At 41.2% G+C, this 22,399-nt stretch overlaps 1 protein-coding gene across 2 annotated transcripts in view; it reads right to left on the minus strand.

Moving 5' to 3' along the window:
* MBOAT2 (membrane bound glycerophospholipid O-acyltransferase 2) overlaps positions 1 to 22,399 on the minus strand; it is a 67,574-nt gene that overhangs the window by 20,480 nt on the left and 24,695 nt on the right. For both annotated transcript variants that reach the window (XM_083607302.1, XM_083607303.1), the window contains exons 4-7: positions 5,806 to 5,901; positions 3,748 to 3,803; positions 2,630 to 2,684; positions 703 to 886 (exon numbers count right to left, since the gene is read on the minus strand). In XM_083607302.1, coding sequence (XP_083463428.1) covers positions 703 to 886; positions 2,630 to 2,684; positions 3,748 to 3,803; positions 5,806 to 5,901 — 391 coding nt within the window. The remainder of the gene's footprint in view (positions 1 to 702; positions 887 to 2,629; positions 2,685 to 3,747; positions 3,804 to 5,805; positions 5,902 to 22,399) is intronic.

Raw genomic sequence — 22,399 nt, forward strand, 5'->3', positions numbered from 1 at the left:
CATTCATTTCAATGGCCCTAACTTACTTAACATTCATTCATTTCAAAGGATGTCCCCTGGGACAAATCTAGTTGGAATACCACCCTGTATTACTTCAGATTATAAGATCTAACAAAAAGTACAGTGGTACCTCAGTTTCAGAACGTAATCCACTCTGGAAGACCATTTGAGCTCCGAAACGTTCAAAAACAGAAGCCTCAAAACGGAAAACTCAATACGAAAGCTGCATTTCATGTTCAACTTCCAAGGCATGTTCGAAAACCGAAGCATTTACTTCCAGCTTTACGGAGTTCAAAAACTGAAACGTTCGTCAACGGAGATGTTTGAAAACCGAGGTACCGCTGTACATAGTTTCTTCATTCATTCTTCTTGCCTGCTGCTGCAAAAGAACTCATTAATACTAGAAGCAGCAGGGAAATTACATTAAAAGTGCATTTTGAAATATGTAACTGCTTCCAAGGCTACTATCCGTTGGCCCACAAGGTCCATTAATGAGTATCTATGGAGAATATCTACCTTTAGACATAGGTAATATTTTCTTTTTGAAGACAGAACTGTGCCATTTGTGAATGATCACCACTCATGTTCAAGATACAGCTTGAGAGAGTTATGCCTGCAAAGAACACGTAATGCAAACAAAGCTTCTCATGCACTAGAAGAACAGCAGCACAGCAAAAAAAAAAAAAAAGCCGTAGATCTTACATTTGGAGAGGGATCTGTTTGTTCATATTTTATCTCTTCTTTCCCATTTGCTTCAGACTGTGTCAGTTGGTATGATCTGCCTTCAATGAAAGTAATATAGTCTTTATAAGAGCATAATGGGCCTGCCAGGATACCCATGAAATTACAGTTGTAACTTAAATACTCCAGTAGACTTGGCATGCGCCTGTAATTCAAAGACAAGCATCTGGTGAGGTTTTCATTGACATTTTCTAAGAGAACAACACTGAAACCACACACTGATTGTATTCTAGTTGCAATTACTTCCATTTCTACTTGATGTCACACACCTCCACTTTTAGCTATATAGACAAAAAGTTAATAGGCATGGGGTTCCCCCCCCCCCTCCACAAAAATCCAATGGCTCTCCAGCGCTTTCTAAAAATTCTGTATGTTGGTTCCCAAGCTGGTTAGCGCTTGTCCACAAGTCAATGTGAGTTGAAAAGATGCCGGGCACAATATAGTACAAGGGGGAGTTGGGGAAATCAAACAACAGGACAATTTTTTGTTTCACGTGCCTGATGCTCCTCTGCATCTGGCAGCACCTGAGTGCCAGGGAGTCCTCTGAACATGGTGCTAAGCACATAATATTTCTACAGTAAATGCCACGCAGAGAACAGAGATTAACCTACTCGAATATAGTGGGATGTTACAGAAAGTCGAAAGCAATCTTTCAACGCGCTACGGAAAATAGTTGTTTATCCTAAGGTTCAGCTTGCATAGCAGTTATTTTGCTTTACTGGCAGTCTGCGGTTGCATGTGCTAGAACGCTTTAGCATAGCTTTTTTCCTGTGGCTAGAGCAGTATATGAACCAGCAAATGTCACCCTTACCCCCATATCACCCATATTAATGAACCAAGCAAGGTTCTTCATCACATCATCATCATAAATTTTATTTGTACCCCGCCCTCCCCAGCCGAAGCCAGGATCAGAGCGGCTAACATCATACAAATAACACAGTATACATAAAAACAGGCATCAATTAATTAAAATACATCTTAAAATTAATTCAGACAAATTAAAATCTGGACAAATGGCAGTTACTGGTTAAGATTGAGAGCGGTTAATACTTGCAAGGACCAAGTGTTTTCACTGATCATATAAGGACCTGTGAACAGGCTGGGAGGCCTCCTTCATGCTTGTTCTTATACAAAGGAAAATAGGTCAGACTGCCCCCTGGCCAAAGGCCTGGCGGAACAGCTCCGTCTTGCAGGCCCTGCGGAAAGATGTCAAATCCCACAGGGCCCTAGACTCTTGTGGGATAGCGTTCACCAGGCTGGGGCCACGGCCGAAAAGGCCCTGGCTCAGGTCGAGGCCAGGCTAATTTCCCTGGGGTCCGGGATCTTCAGAGTGTTGTTGTTTGCAGACCGTAAGGTCCTCCGTGGGGCATATCAGAGGAGACGGTCCCGAGGGCCGAATAGGGCTTTGAGGGTTAAAACCAGCACCTTGAACCTGATCCTGTACTCCACCAGGAGCCAGTGCAGCCTTAATCCCCTTAATTATGAAGCCAAACTTTATTGATTTCTCTTAACAGGCATAATTTAATAGGGTTTGATTTCTGGAATGAAGGGGAAATCCAAGGGGTGAGTCAACACTCTATTAGAAACTTGTCTATATAAATAAAGGGTCTGGGAGGAATTGACTCATATCAAATGTATAGTGAGTTGCATCAGTCTCAACAGCATAATATATCCAAAGTTATTAATTCAAAGCATATTATTCTATCCTACTTTTTTGGGGGGGTGTGAAAAACTCAAAATGGCTTTATTTGTACTTTACACAAATGAGCATAATGCACCCTAGAGTTTTAAGGGGTCTCCTTAGCTTCCTGTTTTCTGCAGAATGGCCGATTGCAGGTGGAGTCTGAGGGGCCAGGTGGCAGCTTACACTGAAGCAGAGAAAACTTACCTCACAGCTAAGCATCGCTGTGATTGTGTCAGTTCTTCCTCCTTTCGAAACATTCCTGTGGGTTGAGGAAAGAAATGGGAGTGTAACGTATTGGGCTGGGTCCAACACTGATGCCAAACCATAACTTGGCGTCACAAGAATGGGTTGCGGTAAGCCTTGGGCCATTCAACTCCCCAACGCACCTCAGTGCAGCCATAAAGAATGAGGTCAGTAGCTTACATTTCCCTTGTAGATAAACAGCAGCTTGGTGTATTGTTCAAATCTGGACAAGCTACAGTGAATTTTAACTATGGTCAGTGGAAACCAACCAACTGCAAACCATGGTTTAAAAAGCAGGCTTGCTTCAAGTAACCTTAGTTAAGATTAATGTAGAATTTGGGGGCACGATAAAATTGCAGCTTATCCACCATGGAAGGTTCTGTTCTCCTCACTGAAGAGGGGAACATAAAAGCCCAAGGACTGTCAATATTTTTCTAACACTAAACCTTGATTTAGTATTATGTCCCTATTTTTTTTCAAATAAACTGGGTAACTTACTTGGTCCCAAAACATCTTCCTCCGTATAAGAATGGCTATCTAAACTGATCAGTCACAACAGCTCCAGTTTAGTATATCTGAACTCTTTTATTATCTGTCTTCATAACTTTACATACCACAATATTGCTAGATACATATTGCATACAAAAACCAAGGACAGTTGAACAAGGCCCAGAACAGCTAAATAGTAGTATAGTATTCAGCCCTTACAGTCACCAGTTATCTGTTTTGTTAATTTGGCAATAAGCACAACTCCTTCACCTATTGTAAAGGACTGCCAGAATAGAGAATAAAGGATATCCTTGAATGACCTGCTACATGTTCAGCATGAGCATAGAAGCTTCCTTGAGAATTTTTACATAGTTCTGGCTGTCGTATTTTTGGTTGTTGTTGTTTACTGTCACATAGCATTCCCCTCATTAACAGATAAACATATTGGTACAATTATGCATCTCCAATTCCTGTTAAAAGACATGTGAAAATAAATATGGCCACATGGCTTATGTTCCACACCGCAGGAGACGGCATTAACAAGAGAGAATTTAGCTCACTGTCCTGCCCCCAGCCCCCCAAAGTCTTACCATCATGAATTTCATACGCCAAGCTTGTGATTTTCTGTGTAATTATCATCATTGGGCTGTGACAAAGTAAGAGGGAAATGAAAAAATAAAAGACTTCAGAAACAGAACATGCAGATCTCACCCATAAAAGTATTGCTTTCCAACAGAAAGATAGAACTGAGCGTGCCATTAATTTGTTTTTAAAACATGCCACTAGAAGTCTTTTTATGAGTAGTTCTTAGGTAAGCCTGTATGGAAGAGAAACCAGTGGCATTAGCATCAACACTAAACCAACCAACTATATTGTTTGATACCCAGGAATTCAGATCATTGTCAAGAGGCTTTGATTTTGAAGCTATTCTGGTATATTCAGCAACTAAGCATGACCTTTCCATGGTGGTTATGCAACTGTGGAATGCTTTCCCAAAGGAAACCCATTGGGTTTCCTCTTTTTGCTAGATATATACACAGGTTAAAAGAAGGGAGACCTTGGAGGAAGGGTGGGATGACAAGTGTAAGAAAACAAATGACCATTTCATTTGAGCTAGCATAACAAGATAACAGTTTGATCAGGGTTGCCATTTATTTCCATGCTTGATTTGTGGACAAGCTTTGCGATTGGGCAAAACAACAACATGGTTTCCCACAAACCAGCGGCAGAATTCCTTCATCAGAAGAGTGTGAAGAAGAGGATGAAGCAGTCAAACCTGATGCTCTTGCATGCTTCTTCTCATGATGTCTGAGCCATTCCTTGGCATGCATGTTTATGCATTTATTTACGCACATATGTGCCAGAGACAGAATGCATGATTTCTCACCATGAAGGCCATTCCCATATACACAGGTGTTCTTGAAAGCCAATGGAAGAGATTAAAACCTGACAAATGGCAAGACTAGGTTATTTTTTTTTAAGAGGCACTCCCAAATCTGGGGCATTATTCACCAGGTAGAGGTGCCATAAAAAATGGCTGTCCCTAGTAAATATAGTAGTGTTGTTTGAGCCTGTCAGGCATATGCAGTCAGCCACATATTTGCTCCATAAATATTAGAATACAGCTGACTTTGAAAAATTGAACTTATTTTAAAAGCAATAAAAAGTAATTAGTGTCTTTGTACAGCCAGCCTGTAGGGAGCATATTGGTTTTCCTGCATGTTGCGGAAGACATTGTTTGCTGCCTTTTAGTCACTTGGGTAATGGTAATTATAATAACAGAGAAAGCAATATAGCAAAGATCCATCGGTACTCAGGAGAAACACCATTCCCTGATTACACAATTCAGACTAGAAAAATCAAAACACATTTTCACAGTGTAAATAAATGGTAATATGGAGAGGTCCCATGCCAACCACAGATAAAGGAGGGATTTTGACTCCCTCAACAGGCTCTGCAAAACCCTCTTGTACCAAGGAGAGGAGAAAGATGACAAAAGCACGTTGGCAGATAAATTGGTTGAAGAGAACAGCATGAAGAGAGCCATTTTTAATACTTGTGTTTTTATTGCACATCATCATAGGCACATGTTAAATGGAGAGGCAGTATTAAATGCTTTGCCCCAAATGGCAAACAACAGCTTTGGGCGGGAAGATTTTCACAGGAAAGTGGCACAATGGATTTCCTATGTTGCATCTATCTAAACTCCAAAAGGAGCTGTGATGAATCTAGGTAGAAATTTGTGTGGTGGAAGTCCTTCCCAGACAGATATCTCAGTATAAAACTACATGCATGGGGAGGATTGTACAGAGTTCTTCTCCTATTATAGATAAATAGGCAAAGATCTCAAAAGAAACCCATAGAAACTGATTAAAGAACTTTTAAATTGTGCACACATGTATACAGTTCCAGGAAAACATGTTTAACTCATCTATCTATCTATGTATCTATGTATCTATGTATCTATCTATCTATCTATCTATCTATCTATCTATCTATATCTATCCTCAATGGGTTGTATCCAACTAATACATAACTAATGTCAATTGATTTTAATGGGTCTGCTCTGAATCTGTCTTAATTGGATACAATCCACTATATTTAGCTAGAGAAACACCTGGGATATAGAAAGTATTATTTATTCTTACCCAGAAAAATCAGCAGAATATTGTCCGTAATCAAAGATATAGACTCTAGAAATTTGGCACACAGTGAGGTATCCCAAAGCAAAAACAAAACAATATCTGAAAGAGAGAAGGTAAAGTAGTTATTAAATTATCATGTAAGTGCATTGGAGAGTAATATAAGCTTTTTAAAAAAATCTTTAAAGCTATGGATGATCAGGCGCGCACACACACACACACACACACACACACACGCTAAGAACATTCTTTCCCCACAACAAGTCCAGTGGCTGTATTGGGGGAGAGGCTCAACAACTTTGGGCCATCTCCCCTCATTTTCTTAAAATTTAGTCCCCAAAAATGGGGGGGGTGTCTTATAGACGGAAAAATATGGTAATGCTATCCGAGATTATCACAGTACAGTCATACCTCGGGTTGAAGATGCTTCACGTTGAGCGTTTTTGGGTTGCGCTCCACGGCGACCTGGAAGTAATGGAACGCGTTACTTCCAGGTTTTGCCGCTCGTGCATGTGCAGACGGTCAAAATGACGTCACGCGCATGCGCAGAAGCGGTAAATCTCAACCCACAGGTGTGGGTTGCGTTCGCTTCAGGATGCGAACAGGGCTCTAGAACGGATCCCGTTCGTATCCAGAGGTACCACTGTACAAAGGTGGTAATAGTCCCATATGCACTATAGGATTAATTTGTTTTTAAAAAGGGCACTTAGACCATCTTGTAACCTTATTAAAGTAGATACTTTCATACTGTTGATGGAAGCGTCTTTCTACAGCCAGCCTGTAAGCGTATTTTAATGTAGACAGGCGTAGACAGGACAGGCTCAGGACAGAAAGGAAGAACATCTACAAGCTCCCAGGTAAAACTACACCATGGGTTCTACAGCCATCTTGAACAACAATACTTCCTTCACAAGGACTGGTATTGACAGGCTTTTCCTCGCTCACAGGAATCTCTCTCCTTTCTACATTCTAAGTAATAACACAGCAGCATCAAAGGACCACATACCAAAAAGTATAAACCCTGGAACTATGCCTTCGCCCTGAAAGATTCCAACACTGTCTTGGTATCTACCATGTGGCATACCCCACTTGTCACTTTTTTTCCAAGATGACAAAGAACCATTAGTGAGCACTCTTTGGGTTCGGTCAGTCAACCAACTACAAATCCACCTCACTCAGTCCACTTTTTACCAGCTTCTCTGTAAGAATATCATGGGAGACTTTGTCAAAAAGCATGCCCTGATCCACCAAACTTGTAACTCCATCAAAAGATAGATAGATAGATAGATAGAGAGAGAGAGATTTGTCTCTCAAAAACTTATCCCCACAGTCTTATTTTTAGGGAAGGGAATGGGGAGCAGTTCTGAGAAGTCGGTTCCTTGTGCTTGGAGCGTTCTCTTCCTTCAACACTCAAGAGATGGTGCAGCCTGTCCAGAACCTCTAGAAGCAGGGAAGCCATTTTGGGGATGATATTTTACCTCAGCATTTACTTCATCCGCTCCGCTAATGATGCCTGCCAGAACCACCAGTCGGTTCATCAGTAGTGAACACCTCACCCCCATAATTTTGTTGGGCCGTTGTGTGGTTTACTTGAAAGGCCTTAGCGACCCCAGTTTTGCATCCAGCGGATTTGCTTTGCCTGGGAGTTTTATGCCACAGTCAACTGAGGTGGCTTGGTCAAACAGGACTGTTTCCCCCCTCTTTTTGCTGAACCCGCAGGGTACGGATTGTATGTACCTTTATGGTTTCTTTTGCACTCGGGAGACTTCTCACTATGATGGTCGCCCAGCAGGGGACCTGTCCAGCTCCAGTGTGTCACTGGCTGACAGCTTCTAATTTTCTACTGAGGAAAATTATGCCTATCGAAGCGTGGTTTAAGTTTTATTCAACACCGTGCGACTCGCAACTACCTCAAAATGTCTGCTACCCTAGTCTCTCATTGTTCCACAGGTTTGTTCCATGGAACACCTGGGTTGTATTTTACTACATAAACTTGAAATTGCAACTTGGAGTGGCTGCTTTTCAGGGCAGAAAGATAGCAAATCGACAGCTATGAGAACTGGGAAGGTCTAGAGTAGAAAACTGAGGGCCAGCCCCTGTCTACTATGGCTGAGTAAACTAATGGAAATGCTAATCATTCTGACCAAAGACATGACCATTTTCGACCAGAAAATTCAAGCGTTCAAAACAGCCATTAGCTATTAAAGTTATTTCATATAAAAAAGTAGCTTCGGTTTTGAGTGCAGGCACTCGTTTCTCAACTTATCTGATAAAAAAGAAAATCTAATATTCACAGTTGTAGATGAAATTTGGCGGGGGGCGGTGGAGGTAAAACAGTGTTTGATAGCTGGAAAATCTGTAACTGTAACTGTAATTCCTATTACACAGTGCCCACTCCAACACCAGATTATTTCATTAAGTATTACAGAAAGAGGCATTCTGATAAATGCCATTTATGGTAAGACAGATGACATTTCAAATAATGAGCACTACAGAAAATGAATTCAAACACAATAGTACACACAGTAATTTGACACACAAACTTTATGGTCTTAATATTCCCTTACCATGGTAGAATCTGTAGCAATGAATATGGAAGTGCACATTTTATGTAAAAAGCCAATGATAGCAGCACTGAGCATCTGCTTGCTTATAACAGTTATTAATAAGCTGCATTAATTAAAATTCTTGTTTATACTAAATGATTTCAGCCATAAAACAAATGTGCATAGCTGTTCTTAAGCAGCCACAAATTCTAGATACTCCCATGAAGCTCAGAATCATATTTGGGAGTTAAATAGAAGCAACAAGAAGAAAATAAAATAAGGTTTATCTGTTGCCAGAGTTGTGCCTTTATAAATATTCTTATACAACATGCACAGGAGCCCTCAACACCTGTTCCTCTAAGCAAGTCCTGGATTCCATCCTATGCATGCCTACTCAAAGATTCCAATGATTTCAATTAGACTTGCTCACAAGTTAAGTGGGTACAGGATTTCAGCCTTAATGTCCTAAGTGCTAATTGCACACACAGTGATGTACCAGATTCCTCCCTTCCCTCACCACCCCCAGCAACACAACCAGCAATTAACTTCCAAAATTAGAATTTGTCACAAGCCATTGGAAGTTGTGCAATCTAAACTTCTTGGACAGTTCTGCTCCTTACCAGGCAGGATATGATTCAATTACAGTGGTGCCCCGCAAGACGAATGCCTCACAAGACGGAAAACTCGCTAGACGAAAGGGTTTTCCGTTTTATGAGCTGCTTCGCAAGATGAATTTCCCTATGGGCTTGCTTCGCAAGACGAAAACGTCTTGCAAGTTTGTTTCCATTTTCTTAACACCATTAATACAGTTGCAACTTGACTTCGAGGAGCAACTCATAGAACGCAGTGTACATAGTAGCCTTTTTTGAGGTTTTTAAAGACTTTGGTGATTTTTGAAGCTTTTCCAAAACTTCTTTTGCAGCCATTTGGTAAGTTAAGCTTTTAAAACTTTTTTGGGGGGTTTTGGATTTTGGGTTGGGGTGTTTGGAATTCAAGGGCTTGGTGTTGGGGAGGGGTTTGCAAGAATCTGGAAGCTTGTGTGTTTTTTTTCTGCATTTTTATGATTTTCTGTGACCATTGGGGCACTCTGCTGTTTTTTTAAAAAAATTCTGGATTTTAATTTCTGTGTGCTGGGTGGCTGGGGGAACAGTTGGGGAGGGGTTTGCAAGAATCTGGAAGCTTGTTTTTTTTTCCCCTGCATTTTTATGATTTTCTGTGACCATTGGGCCACTCTGCTGTTTTTTAAAAAAAATTCTGGGTTTGAATTTTGAAATGCTCTTTACAGTATGTGTGACTTTAAAGAACACTTAATAAACTCTTGTTGTACCAAATTTGGCTTTGTTTGGACTTTTTTTGACCATAGGAACGCATTAATTGATTTTCAATGCATTCCTATGGGATTTCGTGCTTCGCAAGACGAAAAATTCGCTAGACGAAAAAATTCGCGGAACGAATTAATTTCATCTTGCGAGGCACCACTGTACTGTTTTCCCATGTGCAAATTAGGTAGGTTTGTCATTAACTGCAAAATGGAGCTAAATCTAAAGTTTTGTAACTAAAACTAAAGTTATACAACAGGTGTTAACAGCTTTTAAGAAATTCACAGAGTAGTTCCTCCCATCTATAACCCTCATGAGTGTTTTCAAACTAACAAGTGGGGAATTCGGAGGGGTGATTCAGATACTAAAACATTTTCCATACTACAGAAAAAGTCATCAGAGGTATTACTTCTGCAAAACTGAAGGTGGCTATTCAAGTATTTAGTAGCAGCATTCATGATGTTTGGACTTATTGGCCTTCTTTCTATAGATGAGTATGAAAAAAATACTATTCAAAAGCAAGACTCAGAGAAATGCCACTGTAAATCCAAAATTACGTTATTCACCTCATCTTTGAAAGATTAGATCAGCACACTCAACCAACCACAGAGACCTTTCTGGCCTTCAATTAGTTTCACATTAATCCTTTCATCAGAAGAAAAGCCTGCAGCGAGAAGGCATCTTCATGAAAGTCGCAGGTTTGTTATCCTTTCTGTAATCATCCTCATCCAACGGATAAGCATGAAACAGCATTTCACTACATCAGTGGGGGACAAACTCTTTAGGCAGTCAGTCCCTTTCAAAATTATTTTCCTGGTGTCCATGTTAATAGGCATGTCCACTATCATTCTGCCACCCATTTTATGCGGCATGCTTGGAAAATCTGTGAAAAGGCGTTACAGCAACAAAAAATGCCTGTGCGCATGTCAGGATGCACCAAAACTCTTCCAAGGGTCACCAACAATGCAGGCCTATGAATGTCTACTCGTAAGCAAATTTGTACAGAATTGTAGCCTCAAATGGCTGGCTTCAAGTGGTATTGCAGGTTGCTCACCATTACAAAAGACTAGTTTGCTATTTTCTATAAAACAGCTCTGGTTTTCCACTATACCTTCTATTATTTATTCCTTTTATTGCTGAGTCTTTAGCCGTCTTCTTGTTCAAAATGTGTTTTGTGGGACAAAATGAGTATTTTTTTTTAATATGAAAACTGTTTAGAACTGTCATAAATAAAGACATAATAAAAAGATACAGACATTGTAAAGCAAAACTCTTAGCGGCTTAACTTTAACAGAGGACTGTTCTACCAGTTTCCTGACCTCAGTGGCCAGCATAATAGTCCTACAACTAAAAAAAAGCTACACAATTAACAATATTTTTAAAAATTAAATTTGAGCAGTTTCTAAAGTTTACTTTTCCTTGTTTGGATAGGCAAAGTTTGAAGTGGTAACATATTAAATGTACTATGAACAGAAAAAGGCACACCACTGGCAATCAGACAAGGCTTTCGAACGGCAAAGTTGCTAGCTGCCAGTTTTCTTCTAGGCAGAGAGACTGCATCAATTGATTAAATGCTAAGTATTGTTGCTACTTGTTATTTATAAAGGGCTGGCAATTGCAAAGTGCTTTACAAGCTTTATTGTGCTCTCACAACAGCTTTGTGATGACTATTATCCCCGTTTTAAGAAAGGGAACCAAGGGTGACAGACCATGACCTGCCAAAAACAAGTCCATGACAAATGAAATTTTCTCCCCATCTCTCCAGTTACTGAACCACATCAGCTCTTCAGATGGGGCTGTAATCTCTCATGGATTTCCCTTGCATTGTACTGTATATTTTTCAATGAATTATTTCCTTTAGAACCCTAATGGTCCCTGCGCATTCCAGTAAATCAAGGCATTAACAATGAGGGATCTAGGAGACAGTCACATTGTTATTACTGCTACGCACCAAGGAAAAACAAGCGTCTTTACTATTCGTGCCTGTCAACATTTTGTGAAAAGACAAGCTGAAAATATGGCACAGATTTTCTGCCTGGTTCTCAATAATGAAAACTGTAGGGAAATCAGAATCAGCCCTCAAATTGCCCTTTCAACCACTCAGGTTTGGATTTTATTTTATTTTTACATCATCTTGTCTCTTTCATCTGTCTCCGAGACAGAAACAAAAGTGATTTATGCAGAATTATCTTTCCATCCTCCTCCTCTCAATTTGTCTTTATTCTGCAACATATACAGTACACCACAAATCTAATTATGGTGGGGGTTCAATTGTCATTTCTACGTATTTACTGAAGAATTCATCAATGTAACAGCCTGTATTTTTGTTTTCTCATTAAAAACTTGCAGCATGTTTCAACTTCTCTTGTCTGTTTGTTCCAGAAACTGATGACACTATATCTACGGGGGCAGCTGATATTCTCTGCTTTCGTACTAGGGCTTTTCAGGCAAAAGCATCGTGACCTGTGTAGCTTCCACTGACTTAGCTCCTCTGATGTCACAATTAAAGTTGAACCAAACGGGGAGAGGAAAGCTATGGACATTCACGTTCTTGAAAACAACCTTTATTTTTTCCAGTGATTTTGCAGGAAGTTGTTTGGAGAGAAGAAGAAGGGAATGCACAAGCATGTGCCAGAACAACTACACTAACACTTCCCCATCTTGCTGCAGTGGCAGAAAATCAAATACAGCATGGCCCGGATGAGACAGACGACCTGATCCAATTACAGAGTGTAGTGTGCAGAACCAGGCTTGTGTGTGCCTTCCATTTACTGGATCAAAGTTGCTGCTTACAGATAAAAACATATAGGAATCCTCGTCCCAGTATAGATACTAGATGCTGCGCTACATTGCTTTCAATGGGATGTGCATAAGTATACTCATATTGTGTCTGGATCCCACAGAAGGCAATGCAGTACGGAGACATTTGCATTCAAAAATGCATCCCGTTTAAGATGCAGTTCTTCACGGAGTAAGTGACAGTTGCACGGAAGCCTTCTCTGCATGCCAAACTCCCCAGAGAGATTCATCGCCTGCCAGCACTGTGTAGTGGAACAGGGAGCAACAGCATGGTTGCCTTTGCAACAGGCCAACACTTCCACTTACCCCATCCCCTCCATTCAAAGTGAAACAATGTGAAGGCCTCATTTGCCCTTGATGAGATCATTGTGCTGGCTATGTGCTCCTTGACTGGCTGAGAGCACATTGACAGCAATAATGGGGTGGGGGAGACACTTTGTTTAGGAAATGGCACCAAAGCAGCTCCTGAGAGACAGGTAACATAACAGGTGCAAGGGGGGGGAATGCATGTAAGCTTCCGTGCCCTCTAAATGTCCCTTTTCATGCCAAAAATCCTAACCCTAGATAACTTGGTTCAATCCTAGTGAGAAAGCAGCCAAGGTGGTACAGACCCAAATGTTCTCCTAACATACTGTCTGTCTCTGCACATCAAACAAAACCATGGTTTGGCACTACATGCATGAGAAGGAAGGAACCACCATGGACCTTGGTTCTTGGCTTATGTCTACAACAGAATATTTCACTTCATCCCAATCTGCTTCCAACTTTCCATATCCTTTTGCTTCAAATGTCCCCAGTTTTGACAGCCACCAAAAACAGCTGGTTCATATTTTTCAAGCTTCCATATCATTCAAGAAAGCAACTGATTGGCTCACCAGCTCTGCAGCAGAAAAGGAAATGCCCAGCTGCTCAAAATACCATCTCCAAATTCAGCTGTTGCTAATATAATAAATTGAAACCATTTTCTGTAATTCTGTAAATACCTGGGTATTTCCAGCAAGCTTATACTTTGCAACATTAGCAGAATACTTTGCATTACACTTACAGCAGGGAGTGGAAACATGCATATATGAGGTATGCAGACTGTTCCTTTGATGGAATTAATATTTCTGTAAGAAAAGTGAAGTAGCCTGGAGGCACTGATACTTAAGTGGTCGTTGTTCCTAATCTCAAAGGAGAAAGCAAAAACTAAGTATAGGCCAGGGGTCAGCAAACTAAGGCCCGTGGGCCAGATGCAGCCCGCCGGGCTCGTTAATCCAGCCCACAAACCTTGCGGACCCTGCTGCCCACTCGGTCAGTCCCCGTGCTAAACCGGCGCGGAGGTGTCACCACACGGTGAATGACTTCCATGACGCGACATGGCTTCTGATTGGCTGCTGGAAGCTCCTGCAGCCAGTCAGAAGCCACGGACGCCTCTGGGCGGGCGGCAATGCTGCCGCAGCCTCTGCACCACTGCCGCTTCCTCCCACTCAGCTCTTCCTGCTTGATCACTTCCTCTCGCACGGCCACCTCAGCGGGAAGGAAGGGGCGGCGCCCAGAGGCAGCTGAGTGGGAGGAAGCGGCGGCGGCACAGAGGCTGCCTCTGCCGCTAGGCCAGCGGCATGGGCTCTGCGCCCTGCCGAGACAGAGGCCACCGCCGACACTGCCAAAGACAAGGCGGCGGCGGCATGACTGGCATCGGCGGGGGGGTGTCCTTTCAGGAGAGGGGGATGCTTTTGGGAGAGGGTGGGTCTGGCCCGCCACAAGGTCTGAGGGACAGTGGACCGGCCCCCTTCTGAAAAAGTTTGCTGACCCCTGGTATAGGCTCTTGACACTGCTTTATCCTCATTGACCTCATATGCTAGATGTGCTTTTTTTTTTTTCAAGCGAGGCATGGCTTTTAAAGACCACTTCGAAATTATCTGTACACCTATTGTTAAAATTGGGAACTTTTAGGTGAGTAGAATACCAATTCTACACTACAATATTCTTACATCATATGGCTTCCCCTGCCCCCTCCCAAAAGAAAAAGAATACAAAGAGCAAAACCCCTCAAACATGCAGTAAAAGACTGGTTTTGACCTTTACAGCTTTTTCTCAACAGGCATTTTCTTTTCTGCAAAGCATGCAGATTCTCGTTTCTCCACAGACACAGAAATCTAACAGCAAAAGACTCTTTGCTGGAGGAAAGAAAGAAAGCAATTCTTCTTTCTGGGGGAAAGTTGCAAATGTTGGAAAATGTAATTTTGAATAGCTGAAAAACTCAACGCTCATTGGATCATTTCTAGGAATAAAACCAATCTGGTGCAGCACCTTTTATTTTTGCTTTCATCATGCATTGGTGCAAATGTGTGCAATTTTATTTTATTTTTTTAATGGCTTGAGTCTGTGAGATACTACCTGTTTTGAAGCCAACAACAGAGCTATCTGAAAAGCTCCTCCAAAATACCAGCCACATTTTTGCACGTGTGTTGGGGCATTTCTTAAAACGTGCAGCCTATGAAATATCACCATATATTAAAACAGACCTGAAACATACCTTCAACATGTTGTGCACATGTGGCATCACACACTCTGCATCCCACTTGTTCAATGCAGTCATGAAAAGGAGAGTAAAAGCACAAGTGGATGCTTCCAAACAAGAGATCTTTGTTATTTCCCAACTCGGAGAACTGTGATTAGTCTTGTTAAAAATCCAGTTTCAATCTGTAATTTATGAGCCTGCTTTGTTTCCCCAAGTCCAGTCACCACAAGGAACATTACTTAGCTTAAAAATGGAAAGTGGAAACTTCTAAATCACAAAACTGTGGTCATGTCAGAGGAGGATAAGGGATGGAAATACACAGGCCTGCTGCTCACTGCAAAACCTTAGATTAAATGTTGTATCAGATAAGGGTCTCAATGAGCAAGTTGGTTTCTGCTCACAGACTGAGCAGACCTTCTTAATATTAGCTTCACTATCCTATTACAACTTTTATTAAGCGTTACATTTTTGAGGTGTTACACTAATATACAGCAATTAATGCTGACACTTGTTTCAGGCAAAAGAGAGCTGTCAAAGTCATTAACTGAGTTGCCCCCCAAGCCACATAGTCGCTTGTAGTGAAGCCAAATATTGGAGCTCAAGTTTATGGCAGCTTTCAAAGCGTTCCTATGTGCAGGCAAAAGTCACCTAGAATGCCTTTCCAAAGTTCTATTCTTGCCTTTCCAGAAACACAAGCTTTTAGAAAAGCAGCCAACTGGACACTTGACAGAATGAGGTCTTAATTAGGGCCATGAACAAACTATCATACCTTGCATTCACCAGTCACAGACAGTGAACTAGAAGCCACACAGAGAAAAAGACTAACCTAAAAAAAACTAACCTAACCTGAAAGAACGTCTCTGTTAAAAGAAATAAAAAGAGGAGGAAAGTAAAACAAAGTTCCTACATACAAAGTCAAAATGGGCATGCTACTACTTGCCTCTCAATGATCTTAACAGTGTGGATTAAAGAAATACCTTAGTAAAGAGCAGCTCAAAACACCCAAATTCCTACTAAAACAAGAACTGTAGGGAACTGTCAAGGAGCAATTAGCTTTTGTTTTGATTCAGACCATTTGATCACATCTAAAAGTATGCCGTGCCTACCTATCAAAATGGGCTGCAAGGTTAAACTGGCCCTTTGAAGTTAAAAAGGGCTTTGATATAGACAGCAATTGCAGTTAGACATGAAAAACCAACATTAAGTAAGGTAAGACAACGCTGTTGAGCACATATTTTACATCTATGCTTTTCCTAGCATTTTACTGTCTACTGGCACAATGCATACAGACAAAAGCATAGACACCATGATGCAGTAGGGCCTAATGGATGCAGCAACCAGTGTTAGAAACTGAGATATAAAAGCTATTCGCTTAAACCTGGGTTATAGGTGCACTAAAGGAATGTCTGGGAACCCTTTTTGTGCAAGATTACAAAGCTGAAAATGAAGTGTGCATATTGTTAGTGCCAGCTAAAATCTGACTCGCCCAATAGCACAGGGGGATCCTGGCACCCAGGTATCTTCACTTGGTCTCAAGTGGCCAATAAAGGTAAAGGGACCCCTGACCATTTGGTCCATTCGTGACCGACTCTGGGGTTGAGGCACTCATCTCGCTTAATTGGCCGAGGGAGCCGGCGTCCAACTTCTGGGTCATTTGGCCAGCATGACTAAGCCACTTCTGGCGAACCAGCAGCGCACGGAAATGCCGTTTACCTTCCCACCGGAGCGGTACCTATTTATCTACTTGCATTTTGACATGCTTTCGAACTGGTAGGTTGGCAGGAGCAGGGACTGAGCAACGGGAGCTCACCCCGTTGCAGGGATTTGAACCACCGACCTTCTGATCAGCAAGTCCTAGGCTCTGTGGTTTAACCCACAGCGCCAATAGCCAGGTGCAAAATGCGCCCAGTGCCTGGCTAATTTCGAACACTGCCTGTAATTTACCAATTTTTCTTCAAAATAATCAAGTAATAATCAAGTGGGAAAACTAAAAACAAACAAACAAACACCTCTTCCAGTCCCTCTTTGCAAGTGTTAAAGAAGATAAGCAATAAACAATGTATAGCCCTCCATAACTGACATGATATTCATATATACTGTAAATCAAAGTACAAGTCATAGTTTATCAGAAGTCATGACCTGAAGAACCTGCATACTGACTGAATATATTTGTATCTGATATTGGAAACAGCGTTCAAATATTACTAATATTTTACTTACTAATACATTATCATCATCATCATCATCATTTCAACTACAAAACAAAACGAATATAGAAAGTGACGTTGCCTAAACTGGTTCACCTGAAATACTAAGTTAAACTATGGCTTTGCAAGATCACACAAACAGTGCATATTCTTGTTATGCCATACTTTGGCTTATAGTGTTGTTGAAAAGAGGCCTATTTTTAAAACGCTGCTAAGAATCATCTGCATAGTCTAGCACAAAAATGTGGCTGTTCCGTTGGCTTCACTAAAATGCTCCAATGCCCTTGAAACACAGTACTCTGTTGCATATGACGCAAGAGGGGGGAAAACAGCCCAAACACCGATGCATCAATGGTAACAAGCAGGTCTGACTCTTGCTATTCTGAAGTTCCCCCAGCCTAATCCAAAAATAACAGCTCATCTCAGCACTCTGTAGTGATAAAGCAGTCTCAGGCTGCCAGATTATTAAATGGCAAGTCAATTAACAATCTTGCACGTAACCAATTAATAGTATAAGACGTTTGCTTCAAAGCATAAACCAGTCCTAATAACATGACTCACGTTGAAGAGTGCAGTATTTTTTTCGGCCTAAACCTTTTTAGAAAGAGAAGTTTATTGAATGTAATGTTATTTTATATTATATTACGTATACCAGTTCTTTTGTCCCTTTCTTCTCTGGTATACAATCCCTGGAGATTCACAGCGCAGCCACTGAACTTCAGCGACACACTTGCAGTAAACACAAAAAGCCAAGTCTTGTCATTGAAAGATTTTTCCAAGCTAACACACCAACATTCCAAAGAACAACCTCATCCGTTCCTTCAATGCATGCCTTCCCGCCAATGACTTCTAATCTCATTTTACAAGCAACCTTGTATGCTGTGAAGATGGTGAAAAGGAACATACGTTTCACTGACTTTTTCCCCCTCCCTAAATGCATCTGATTTTGTAGCGGAGTCCGATTTATTTGACAGGAATAGTTTGTTGCTGTAATAAAAGCACGCAAACAGTACAAGTATGACTCAGAGCTCATTTGCTCCCAGTCAAATCACTTGGCAGCCTGACAGGTGGAGTAACCAGCCTCACAGAAGCATCAGTAAAGGGATACAGTTGCTGCTTTCAATGAAAACTGAATAGACAGTGAGAAAGAAATGCCTTCACCCTTTGAAGTTCTCGTTTGATGGATTGAAAACAAAGCACTGTACGACAGGATTGTAATACACACACAAAATAATAATCTGTGGTGCTTTTTTGGAATAGCCAGCTTAACCTGTCCACGTTCACCAGCAGATACAACTGTGCTTAGAAGATAAAACTTCTACAAAAACCTGACTGGGTGGTAATTCGATCCTCATCAAGCTTTCTTTTCTTTTTGAAAGAGCAATGGAACCCCATAAGGGCTCTAAACTTTCTTTCCTCAGAAAAAAAACCAACCCCTAATGAATCTCCTCAAACTGTTCATGAAACAGAGGGAGTGGGGAGATTTCAAAAGCAGTTAGCCATATGGCACAGATGCCATGAAATGCAGTCAACCGTGTGCACCTAAGCAGCAATCCAAATTAAAATCTTTGCTAGGAAGTACAGTTCATCCTAGGCAGTGGAAGACAGGAGTGCCTGGCGTGCTCTGGTCCATGGGGTCACGAAGAGTCGGACACGACTAAACGACTAAATAACAACAACAGTTCATCCTTAGCATACTGGACTGTATCATCATCATTTCTGCCCTTTCACAACTACAAAACCTGGAGGTTTTACTGTGATGCTTTATATAGAGCTGCATGTTTTTAAGGGAATGCGGCAATAGCATCACATGGTTCCCCATATATATATATATATATATTTTATTATATATATATATATATATATATATATATATATATATATATATATATATATATATAACTGTTAACAAGAACACACCTAAACTAAGCAGGTTTCAGAGTTAAAACCCAGATAGGTTCATCTGGTTGGCAGCTCCTTGACAAAGCAGGAGCTCATATGTGCACAAAAAGCTCTCACATGAGAAAGGGGTTCCCCAAACAAAACCATCCATGAGCTGCCCCCCACTTAAGGAGTGATCAAGACTAATCTTCACTCTGAGATCTCCTATGCTTACCACAGCTTTTGCAAAATGCTCTCTCTCTCTCTCTACTGTGTTGCATGTAATTATGCATTTGTATCATAAATTTTACTATTCCATATATGGATTAGTTTCACCACAGTGCGTGGAGACAGGCAATCAAGTCATGCATCCCTAGCAGTGGCCGGAGAAGGAGAGCACAGAGAGGAGAAGAAAAGCCATAGTGCATCTGCAGCAGCACAACCAGAAGGACGCCTTGATCTGCCCCAGTTGTAACAAACCTTGTCTCTCCAGCATCGGTCTCTACAGCCACAGCAGGTGCTGCAACCTTCCAACAGCTTGACCTCACCCCCAAAGGCACACTCCTCCATTGTCTCCCAAAACAGATGGATGCCAACTCTGGAACTCTACTGTCTATGTCATCAGCTGAAGTGCCACCATTATTGCTCCCAACTTCACAAGCAACTCACCCATAGTTCCCTTTGGTCTATCTAGATCAGCGGTTCTCAACCTGTGGGTCCCCAGATGTTGTTGGACTACAGCTCCCATCATCCCTGAGCTCTGGCCTTGCTAGCTAGGGGTGATGGGAGTTGTAGTTCAACAACATCTGGGGACCCACAGGTTGAGAAAGGCTGATTTGATGCTCTCAGCAAACCCCTAGGACTAGCCTACCTTTCCAGAGGTAACAGAGAGTGCAGGGACCATCACTAGGGAGGACTGGTGCATAAGTGGGGGTTTTTTTAAGCTGCAGCCAGTCCTTAAAAGGCAACCTGCACTCTAATGGAGCATCACTTCTAGTTCCAGAATCTAATTTTGTCTAATTTAGTAACAATATAGGACATTTGCAGGAAAAATAATAATAAGTGGGCTGGGAAAGATTACACACTTCCGTCCATTCGATTTCTTCCCTGTGTATACCCTTCAGCCTGCAAATTAATGTTGAGAGAAATCCAGGTTTGGACACTCCTAGGATTCCCTCTTAGCATTCATTTGTATTCCTTCGTTAGCTGTATTTCTGGTTCTGACTCCACCTGACTCTCCCTGCCCATACAGCATTTTTACATTCGTTTATTGCCACCAGAAACTCTATTTGCCGTCTAAGGTAAGGACCGTTGTGTCACTCAACAGGTAACAGCTCTTTTTTAAAAGAAAGAAAAAGACAGAAAAAACACACAGAGAGAAACTGAAGCTGTCATGCCATTCTTGCAAATGTAATTATTACTTAAAAAAAAGAAGTAACTTCTGTCTTAGATTGATGTTTATCCTTAAATTAGACTGCTGCTGAGTGAAGGTCAGCAAGAACAATAGTTTAATATAGAGATTGAGAACCTGCTCTGCCTCGTCAAATATTTTTTTTAATCTGCAGCCAGATTGACAAGACAGCTGAAGAGAAAGCAACTACAGGAAAAGAATGTGAGAGGGTAGGTTATAAATTACCAAGTCAAGGATGCTTAACAAAGGAATAGGAAAAAAAATTGCAAACCAGACATTTCAAACAGTCCGCTATAGCAAATTGTGTATGTTATAAATATGAATTTTGTATTTCTAGGCTCAACGTCACATTTTCCACATAGTTCATATCTTCTGCATAACAAACAAGCATTAAAAAAATAGAAAAGTGACACAGAAAATATATTAACAGATAAAGCAGCAATGTATATTTATAATTAGTTCTTAAACAGATCGCCTATGTTTTTAAGACAAGTCTTTAGCAAAACTCTGTACAAAACAGAACCTGTCTTGGTCTCATGTAATAGAAGGCATTCCTCCTCAATGCTCTTTTGAGAAAACCACAGTAATTACCCATTAGTTCAAGCCTTCCCTCTCAGAAACAATTCCTTGTTATTGTTTATTTGTCTTCCCAGGAGAAAATAAGATCCGTCACAGTTGAATCTGTTCATTTTTCCCAACTGAGCTCTTGCTGAGCCAGGTAATACTTGTTAATTAACTGAATGTAAATAAAAGCCATTACACATGTTTATGGCACAATAAATACGCAATTCTCACTCATTTATTACTGGGAATTCAAACATTTTACCGGCAAAACATTGCTTTTGTTGCATAGAATTATGCCCTGTAATCATTTCTCACCTAATCCAGTACAATCAATTGTGATACAAGTGTTACGTAAAACATGGCTGCAGAAATGTGTCCTGGGCATTTATTAGATATTGCCTGCGAGATTATTAGCAATGTGACGCAAACTTCCAGATGCTATTTTACAAACTTTCGGAATGATAAAACAGGTGAGAATGCATGTCCTTACTAATTGTTTATATAAAATTAATCTGCTGCATATTAAGGTTGTTGTTTTTTATTACCAAATGCACTTATTCTAAGAAATATTTGTGAACTACATGTAGAAAAGGGACGCGGATGGCGCTGTGGGTTAAACCACAGAGCCTAGGACTTGGCAATCAGAAGGTCGGCGGTTTGAATCCCCACGACGGGGTGAGCTCCCGTTCCTCGGTCCCTGCTCCTGCCAACCTAGCAGTTCGAAAGCACGTCAAAGTGCAAGTAGATAAATAGGTACCGCTCCGGCGGCAAGGTAAACGGCGTTTCTGTGCGCTGCTCTGGCTCGCCAGAAGCTGCTTAGTCATGCTAGCCACGTGACCCAGAAGCTGTACACCGGCTCCCTCGGCCAATAAAACAAGATGAGCGCCGCAACCCCAGAGTCGGTCATGACTGGACCTGATGGTCAGGGGTCCCTTTACCTTTACCTTACATGTAGAAATGTCTGTAACTTAATTCGTGATTCTTAGAAGTGGACACAAGCAACATGCTCCCATCCTTTTGTCAGATTTTCTTGCTTTCAAAATTCTTCAAAGATACATACTTCTCCTTTCCAGTGCTAAAACATAAATCTCCCATTCCAAAAGAACCCCACTGCCAACCACAAGCATCTATGAACTCCTTCAGTGACACTGTCTCTTCATGGATAGGTGTGGGCATTATTGCACCTTATTTTTTAGTTTCTTCAGTTATTACTGGTTCTGGGTTTTTTGTTTTCTAAACATATTGCAGGGAGAGGGCCCAGAAGTACTGTCAGCTTCGCTTGGAGGCACAGAAAATTCACATCCTGCTTTGAGCTTTTTGAAACAATACAATAATGAGCTTTTCAAGGGCTGTTACTTCAAGGTCATCTC

The sequence above is a fragment of the Podarcis filfolensis genome (assembly GCF_964270895.1).
Source record: "Podarcis filfolensis genome assembly, chromosome: 3".
Lineage (NCBI taxonomy): Eukaryota > Metazoa > Chordata > Lepidosauria > Squamata > Lacertidae > Podarcis > Podarcis filfolensis.